Genomic DNA, 10,039 nt, shown 5'->3' on the forward strand with positions numbered 1-10,039 from the left:
ATAAATTCTTCTCATAGCTGATACAGCATGAACACTATTATGTTAATGGAGAAGAAATTTGATTCCATTCACATTTAAAGTTGAAAGTATCAAATCTGCACTTTCCAAAACAATCTGGGAAGTGAAACACAGCCATCCTTCAATATTCTCACTTATCCAAATTTTGCGATGTAGTTCTCCAACACATGTTTACAAAAATGCATATGTTAGGTGAACATGTGCATAAAAATGAATATATTAGTGAAAATAGCATACAAAAACACATAATATTAGGAGACATTGCTTGCAAAAATGTGTAGTCAAAATTACATAATGTATTTATTAGGAGACCTTTGCACTAAAATGCTGATGAATTTTCATGAGCATTTTGTTTTAAAAAAATTGCAAAAAATTGCAAATTCTTGCAGAATTTAAGATTGTAGCTGTCTTTGACAGCCTGGTGCCCTTCATGTTTTGAGCTATAACTTCCATCCGCCCTTGCTAGCTCTAGTATGTAAAAGGAGTTGTAATCCAAAAGACAGGGAGGCCACCTAGTTGATAAAGGCTGAGCTACAGGGTATGTTGCTGCCTAATTTAAAATATTTATTTATTTATATTAAATTTTTATCCCACCCTTCCTCCCAGAAGGAGCCTAGGGCAAACAAAAACACTAAGTGGTCGTAGGAAAGCCACACTCTTCCAGTCTTAGCCCCTTTCATTTATATTGCATTTTTCTTCCAAGGAACTCATTCACTCTCCTTTGTTTTATCCTCACAACTTGTGTAGTACCTTAGGCAGTGTGTGTGAGAGTAACTGGTCCAAGATCACCCAGTGAGCTTCATGGTTCTCATAGCCTAACAGGTCTCATAGTCCAACATTCTTACCTATCTTACAGAATTGTTGTAAGGAATACTGAAAAGTGTATACAAAGCAGTTTCAATTCTCAGGCAAGAATTGGACAGAAGGTAGATCAGAGTCTACTGGTTGATCTCTCTGCAGTAGGTTAAATTAGGCAGCTGAAACAAAGAAAGTTTAGAGAGAAACCAGGAGTGGATTTAGGTGGGGAAGGACTGTGAGTTTAGTTCTGGTTCTGAAAACAATTTCCTGGGCTGAGCAGATGCACAGAGACACTCTGTTCGTTCTAACTGGTGCATGTCCACCCCTCTGAGCCACTGCTTGTGCACCTGACTCTGCTTGGTGGAAATCTTGAGGTCTGAGTAAAAGACAAAGTAGATCATGTAACCCTGAAGCCTGCCCATACCAGCTCTAATGCACTGTACATTGTCCAAGTATTGTTGCTGTTGTTACTGGATGAGTAATGAAAACATTTCTGCCTAATAACTACAAATTAGGCTTCACTAGCCATTCAATTCAGGGACTCTCTTTTTGATTCTTCCCAAACGGCAAAAATGGTTAAAGCCATTTCTATTTTGTTAACCTGTATTTGTGCAATTGTCCATTGTCTTATCTCATCTCATCACAATCTCAAACAACAGCAATGGAAAGAGAAGAGATCTGATGCAAGAGTTTGTTCTGCAAAACAATTTTCCCCAGTAAAAACCTGCAAGCCAGGAACAAGTCTCACTTAACTTCCAGACTAACAGGTGATATCCAGTATTAGTTATCCACAGAACAGACACTTTGAAATAAATGGAAGTCCATTTATTGTGCTGTAATGCACTCTACATGGGGCTGTCTTACATGGGGATGTTCAAAAACTGCAACTACTGCAAACTGCTGCAACGCACTGGTAGGAGTAGCAAGCTGTGAGCATATTACCCTTAAAAAAATGGATTGTAGCATGTCAGGCAGATGTGCCTGTAAGAATCTATGAACCAAGATGTGCCTTTCTTCATATGCATTGTGCTTCTAATAAGCCAAAAACAACAACAATAGACCAGAATGCTCACATTGTGGCCTTCACCTATTGGAAACTAAAAATAAGACAACTGCTTCTAAAAGTAGCTACAAGTGAGGAAATGAAAATGAGGAGGGATCCTATAAAATAGAAAAAAATCAATCCTGTTTAGAAATTATATCCCAAATATAAACAGGCAGATAGGAAACACCTTTTTCATCATGCAAATTATAAGAAACATCAAAAGTTAAGCAGAAAACAATGAAATAGTACAACAAAAACAATAGTGGCATAACTAAATGGGCTAAAATATATGAATAGCAAACAAGAGCCTGGGGAATTGTAGCAAACAAAATATTATCGTAATTGGTACGGGGTTTTCCTCCAGATTCAGCAAGGCTGAAGGCCTGAGCCAGATTGGACCTAATCAGACATATTTGGGCCTTAGCTGAGTCAGATTCCGACAGGCGCTGATTGCTCTGGGTTAGATCTGATGACCCAGAGGGACCCTGGGGCATGAGGGAGGAACAAGAAGTGCCACAGCTCTCCTTCTTGCCTGATCAGCAGAGGCAGTGGTCCTCGGGGGGGCTGAGGTGCTGTTTTGCAAGGGCTTTCCTACAGCCCCTTGCAAAACAGTATCGTGCAGGATCATGAGGCAAGTGAGCGATCCTGGGGGGTGCTGTTTTGCAAGGGGCTTTTGAAAGGTCTTTGCAAAACAGCATCATGCAGGGTAAATTGACCCGCTCTGTTTTCTGTTTCTCTTTGCAGCTTGGTAGGGAGTTGGGAAGCGGCAATGTAGCTGAGCCCTTGCTGTCTCCCTCCCTCATACTCATCAGTTCTTCACTGCTGCTCAGCTGGGGTGTGGGCTGAAATATGGAGGTTCTTCTGCCCTCTTCTTTCCATCTCCACGGAGGGATGGCTAGGTTGGCTGCAGCTCAGTAGGGAATCAGGAAGCGGCAATGTAACTGCTGCCCTCACTGTCTCCCTCCCCCACACTCACTGACTCTTCTCCCCATATGTTTAATTAGATTGTAAAAAAATTAAACATGAACACTACCACCCCAGGGCAGGGTTGGTTTAATGCTCCCCCTCTGGATTGGAGCCACAGAGTGGAAAGGGGGAAGTGTGCACAGCCCCAATTGGTGGAATCCCTGGAATCCCTGGAATCCAAATTTTGAAGGGACGAAGCTGGTTAGGAGTTTTAGGGAAGGGTAACCCAATTCTGTGCTAAGAAAATGGAACATTTTAATATATACACACACTATGTAAATTATGTGCATAATTGCTAATTTTGCATAATTTATTATGCTTATTATTATCAATTAATTTTTGTAAATTGTCTTTCACAGACACAGCCAGATTTGGTAATTCACAACAAAATCCAAATACCTGACTGACTGGAAATGCTGGTCACTTTTCCCCATCCTACCTCTTGCCTCCATGGAAATTTTAACTCTACGGGACTTTTGGGTGTAGAATAAATGTGCGTGGGTGGGGTAGGTAGTGGATCATGATAGCAGGCTCTCTCCATGTGATCAGCAATCTGATCAAAGCAGGGTTCTCAATCATGAAAAGAGTCTTGCATGTGTAGACTCTTCCAAACAAGTATGTGTGTAGAATAGCGCTGACACAGCCTGCAATTCTGTTCCCTCCTGCAGATTCTTTATAAACTCAAATGCCATCTGGGGCTAATGTCTGCATCTCTAAAGGCTGAAAGCTGGGATTCTCATAGAACACATCATCACAGTTTAGCTATATATAGAAACACATTTCTCCAAATGTACAGCTTGAAATGAATAAATGACAGTATGAACGTCAACTAAAAGATCACAACTTTCTATTAACTGCATGGCCAGCTGCAGAGGCCCTTTTGATGACAGGACTTGTCAGCGAGGTTTGAAAATAAATGTATTAACATGTGTGTATGCACATACATAGCCATAAAAGGCAGCTCTCTGTACCAAAATACATATATTTAGAATCTACTTTAAAACACCATGTTGTGAAATCCAAGTGTGACCTTTAAACACACACACAGGCTTTCCTATAGACACTGAAAAATGTAAGCATGTAGAGTCTTTGCCTCCAAATTATCTTCAGCTTGCATCTTGATCCCACAATCCACCTGGATCAAGTATGGTCTTTTAAGCATATCTCTTCGCTTCCTTACAGTTCTGTATGCTCTATTTTTGTAACCATCCATATTTCACACACCAGGAAACACATTTGTCAGGAACCAAATCTCATGTTGCTTTTTAACATGGTAAATTCACTGAGAGATTAGTTGTGTGCATCATTTTATTGTGGTGAATATTTCAACTGAATGTGCCCTCATGTGGCAAAAGCTAGTATTTTCCACTTCAGAATGAAGTCTTGCATTCAGTGAGGACAAAGAATGCTAGAAGATCCACTAATTTATTGCAGTTAGGGATGGGAGAGAAGTCAATTCAGTTCACATTTAGAATCAAATCTAAAACCTAATGGGAAACTGAGAGAACTGAAACTGACAGATCTTTCCATCCCTAATTACAGCACAAGCTTTTGTAAGGATGAGCCTACACTATAAGACAGGTGAAATGTTATGCTTTGGCATGAACTATTCCAGCTCCCATCATATGAGGATGCATCAAACTGGAATATATATGCACAGAGAACTGGTGCAAAGTTAACTTTTTATTTAGCCTGCCCTTACTGATTTTTTTAAAAAAAATTAGGCCTATATTTTCTAGAACTCATTGGAATTTGGAAATGCATACCCTTGTGCTACTGCAGAATTTCTGCATTTCACAGTGATCTTTTTCATCATTAAATAGAAACTGGTAACAAGTTTAGGAAGTTTCTTCTACACTGTCTGTATCCAGGTGATAGCTCTTCAGAGACTCGACAGTGGCACTGCCCACATGATGCACATTCAGTTGTGTGTCCTGGTGAAATTGGCTTTTCACAATTGGCTTATTGTACTTATTGCTTATGGTTATTTTGCACTTCAAGGTGCAAAAGCCAGTGTTACCAGTACAGATGCAATAGATGTTCCTAAATAATTTTATTTGTGTATTAAAAATATTCCTATACTACTATTTAGCAACATTTAATAGCAGTTTCATAGATATCATTGTGACTGTGTTGCTGTGTGACTCTAAAGTCTACTTTTTCAGGGAAAGAGAAGGAAGACAAAACTTCAAAGAAAGATTCAAGCCACATTTACAGAGCAATCCAAATACCGGGAAGCTGGTGGAAGGGGGGCTGGCAGTCAAAGAGCCAGCATAAAGTTCCGCAGGATCCTCCTCCTGCTCGGGAGCTGCTGCCCTGGCTGAATGCCAGCTCCATTGGCAGCTGCGCACATGAGCCAGCCTGGAAGTACCGGCTCCCATGAATCAGCCTCCTGGGGCGTAAGCGCTCCCCACAGAGGCCCATTACAATTTCTTACTCCGACAGCCTTTGGCCATTGAAGTTTCCGGGTTGAGCAGGATCCAGAGGAGGGCTCTGAATGTAAGGAGGATCTCACGTACATCCCCCCCATGGTTCCACCCCCATGAACACTCTATTTTCAGGGCTTTCACTGGCTTCTACTGGCCCTCCATCTGCCGGGCTGGCTGCTCTCAGGGGTGCCATGGCTCAGCTGTGGCAGAGGGCTGCTGCTGGCAGAGGCCAGCGCAGCCTGGGATCCACGGCATCCAACTCACCACAGCCTGGCGGAATGGTAAGTTGGATTGTGCCCTTAATTCCCAAAGTAGGTGCTAGTTGACCCTATTGGAGTTTCAATGCCTGCTTGAAGACATTTTTATTCACACAAGTCTTCCCATGTCTATTGTTAATTTTATGAAACAGAAGAACTACATTGTATATTATAGGTTGTATTCAACTAAGTACTTCTCAGAATAGACCCACTGAAATTAATGGACCTAAGTTAGCCATGTCCATTAGCTTCAGTGGTTTTACTCTGAGTAGGACTGTTGTTGAATATCACCCTAAGCTGCTATTTTTGTATATATGTTGAGATTATGTATAATATTTTCTTGTACATAACTTCAATTTTTTAAAAATATGAAATTGTTAATAAATTATTCAAATAGATAATAAAATAACATCCAAATACTTGCTGCTGGAAGTGAAACTGACAAGGGGATTCTCTTGTCCATTCCTCAGCTTTACATGAAAAGTGCTAGAGTTATGGTGGCAACAGGACGTTAGCAAGGGAGAGGGCAGAAATATTTTACAGTGACATCACAGGTATTAATCAATAAGTGCTGAAAATGTCATGCACCCACATTCTAGATGGCACTCCAAATCACAAGTTAAGCTTGGGTAAGAATTACATGTTGCTATTTGAATGCTGGGGAAATGCAGTATTCTTGGAACAGAAAGGCTTCCTTGAATAGATGGGTGGTTCTCGTGCAAAAACATGAAATTCTTGTTGCCCCATAAATTGATTATCTGGCCTTAAAGACCTCCTGGGAGAAGGAAAGAGAGCTAGAAGCATGGATCATCTCAGAAGTTATCAAGGACAAAACAGAAATGATAACATTGTACAGGAAATAGCCAAAGAAGTCTTGCTACTTTAAGAAATGCCCACAAGCAACTTCCCGTTCATTGCACAAGGGCAAATATCACAATGGAAGTCTATTTCATGCTGTACTATGTGCAAGCAATATGACTATAGTCCACAAAAGTTTATGTCAAGAAATTTGCTAGTCTTTAAGATGCCTTAAGTTTCTTTATTGTTTTTGATGCAAGAGCTACCCTGTGAGAAGACAGCTATCCCTGTGAGAAAAATGGACCAAGTTCTGCAAACAAAGATTACACCCATTTGCACTGCAGTATCAAAAAAAAAAATGTTCTGAACCTTAACTAATTGTTGGCATTACCTTTACACTTCACTATCAAAGCACACACAATGGCATGCATCTCCATCCAGTTAAAATTTCCTAGAGCTTCACACTGTCATTTCTAGTTTACAGATAACTTAACAGAACACAAAAAGCACAGTTTAGTCAAACTTCAGCACTTACTGTCAATTTCAATACATGTACTCAAGGCTGCAACCTAGTACACAATATCTGGGGAATGGCAATGGGAATTAAAAGTGTTTTAATTTTGTCTGATCTATGCCCTGTCTTTCAATCAGTCCTACGTATTGTCTAACTGAAGGAAAAGGGGAAGTAGAACTGATCTTTGAAAAATAAAAACAAAATTAATGTGAATACATTGTCACTTCCAGCCAACTCACAGATGAGGCAAACACCAGAATAGCATTTCAGTGAAATTTTAAAGAAACAAATGCACATACCCAGGAGCTAGGAATTCAAGAGAACCCTCCAATGCTGCCACCTTCTCTACCTTCTCAAAGGAGACAGGAAACTCTTCTTACTCAAATTAGTTGCAATGAAAGATTACCCAAGAGGAAACTGGTGGAAAAGACATGAGTAGGCAAACCAAAAAGAATAAGCTGGCTGGCATAGAGGCTACCCAAAGCCATCCCAATTGACAAACTTTTGTTCAGACCAATCTGTCTAGGAGCCACAAAGAGAGAGCATAGACTGAGCAGAGACACACAGGTCCTCTAACGGTTAACCTATATAACCAAGAAACTCATTCATTTTGTAGATTGTGTTGTCATCTTAGCCAATCTTCATTTACGTAACTGCAGACATACAGGAAAGAGAATTGTGTTTAACTATACTGCACAAAGCCATTGCTCTTAACTGTGTCTCCCCTATTCCTTCATGCTCTACACCACCAAACATTTCCCTTTTCAGATTCACACAGACCACAATCAATTGGGAAGGACTGCAGTCTATGTATATGTATCAACTAGACAAGCCTTATCCAACATCTTACATTATTTATTTATTGGATTTAAATCCCACCTTTCTGCCCTTCTCCCCCTCTCCATCCAGCTATTGCACATACTTAGAAGTTTCTTGTCACCGGTCAATACCATCCGCTCATGATATCCAGCAATCACAATCTGGGTCACAGCCTGGCATGTGGCTAGGAACTCTAGCACTGCATTTTGCAATGCATCCTGCCACCCTGTAAAAAAAAAAAAAGTTAAAAAAGAGGGAAGGGGCAAGAAATCAAGGGAATGGCACAAAAGACTTAGGGCCCAGAGCCCTTGGGCCACTCTTTAATATAAACACAGCCAGTCTCTCTCCCAAAGTCAGCAGAGTGCTGACTGACTGTTTTCCTTAAGTCATGGAAGTCCCCACAATACAGTACACTGAAAACAGAAACAACTGCAACAGCAGACATCATCAGCCTCCTTGATTTCACATCGCTCTTCAGGGGAAATGGTTTGCATAGAGGCTACTGTGATAAGTTTTATGTTTTAACTCCTATGCTTAATTCCACTCTTGAGTGTAACAAAGTGGTGACTGTGAAAAAGTAAAAGAAACTCCTTAACTGCTGGTTTGTATTATTAGGCATCCTCTTAAAACAAATGAGAAGAACATGAAGAATTCAAAACTTCTTGTTGCAATACTGGGAGTCCCAAAACTCTTTTAAATTGGCAAATAATTCAGTAACTTCTATGTTTCTGTAACTTTTTTTAAAGTACTAATTAAAGTAATGAGTAACTTAATGGGGTTGTTGGCCATGGGTCTTTTTACTCCTGAATTGTATGTCCAAGGTGTGTCATAGGGTTGCCAGGTCACAAGCATCCCAAACCCAGAGATTTCAGGGACGGGCCCTAGTGACATCACAGAGGTGGGTTCTAGTGATGGCACTCCCTCTCACACCTTCCTACCCACACCAACCCTACTCATTCCCCCTTGCACCTTCCTACCCACACCCATTCCACTCACTCTCCCCCACCCCCACCAAATTCATCGCCTCGGCACTTTCCTTCCTACTTCCCACCCCATTCATTCCCCCTGGTACCTTCCTACTCACCCCACCCCACTCACTCCTCCCACCCCACCCTACTCACTCACTCACCCACACCTACTCATTCACCCACCTACCCTACTCCCTTCCTCCACCATCACCACCACTTCACTACCACCCCACTCTCTCCCTCACCCACCCACCCATATTGGAGCAAATAATCTTAATTTCACACATTTGCTCACGGGATCTGAACTGGCAGTGACTGACCAGGAATGAGACCTTGTGGTCATCATGGATAGCTCAATGAAGATGTCAACCCACTATGCAGCAGCTGTGGAAAAAGCAAATTCCATTTTATTAGGAAGGTATTGTGAAAAAACCTGCTGATAGCATAATGCCATTACACAAATCTATGGTGCGGCCACATTTGAAATATTGCATACAGTTCTGATCTGCAAAAAAGGATATTGTAGAGCTGGAAAAGGTCAAGGATCAAGGTGATGGAGCAACTCCTCTATGAGGAAAGGGTGCAGTATTTGGGGCTTGTTAGTTTAGAGAAAAAGCAAGTAAGAGGTCACATGATAGAAGTGTATAAAATTATGCATGACATGGAGAAAGTGGACAGAGAGACTTTTTCTCCCTCTCTCATAACACTAGAACTCATGGGACATCCAATGAAGCTGAATGTTGGAAGATTCAGGACAGACAAAAGGAAGTCCTTCTTCACACAGCACATAGTTAAACTATAATTTGCTTCCACAAGAGGTAATGATGGCCACCAACTCAGATAGCTTGAAAAGAGGATTAGACAAATTCATGGAGAATAAAGTCATCCATGGCTATGATAACTATGCTCTGTCAATAGCCATGATGGCTATGCTATGTCTCCACAGTCAGGGGCTGTATACTTCCATATGCCAGTTGCTGGAAACTGCAGGAAGAGGAGAACGCTCTTGCACTCAGGTCCTGTTCGCGGGCTTCCCACGGGCAACTGGTTGGCCATTGTGAGAACAGGATGCTGGACGAGATGAGCCATTGGCCTGATGCAGAAGGCTCTTCTTATGTTCTTATTGGTTTTTAACTGTTTGAAGCTTTTAGCAGCTGCCCTGACCATTGTGAGGAGGTGGAATATACATTAACTAAATATGTGATATTCTTCAATGCTGAATGCTATTTGATTTTTAAAATACTTGGAAGGACACTAGCTATGAAACCATTCAGTGTGGCCAGTTTTATCATTAACAAGGCTTTAAGGGAGCTTCATTTGAGGGTGGGGGATTCCTTAGTGAATTTCCAAAATAAACTTTGAAAATGTTCAAAGCTGAATTCAAATCTCAAAGTTCTCCAATTTCATTTTGGTACTGGTACTTATCT

At 41.0% G+C, this 10,039-nt stretch overlaps 1 protein-coding gene across 2 annotated transcripts in view; it reads right to left on the reverse strand.

Moving 5' to 3' along the window:
• Nucleotides 1–7,969, reverse strand: part of IPCEF1 (interaction protein for cytohesin exchange factors 1) — a 49,991-nt gene extending 42,022 nt beyond the window's left edge. The window contains exon 1 of one of the 2 annotated variants that reach the window (XM_061624179.1): nt 7,748–7,969. In XM_061624179.1, coding sequence (XP_061480163.1) covers nt 7,748–7,778 — 31 coding nt within the window. In that variant the 5' untranslated portion in view covers nt 7,779–7,969. Of the gene's footprint in view, nt 1–7,124; nt 7,197–7,747 lie in introns of those variants that run through there. The other variant, XM_061624180.1, reaches the window with a different exon arrangement.
• Between the last annotated feature and the right edge of the window lie 2,070 nt (nt 7,970–10,039).

This window comes from Rhineura floridana, chromosome 4 (genome assembly GCF_030035675.1).
Source record: "Rhineura floridana isolate rRhiFlo1 chromosome 4, rRhiFlo1.hap2, whole genome shotgun sequence".
Classification (NCBI taxonomy): domain Eukaryota; kingdom Metazoa; phylum Chordata; class Lepidosauria; order Squamata; family Rhineuridae; genus Rhineura; species Rhineura floridana.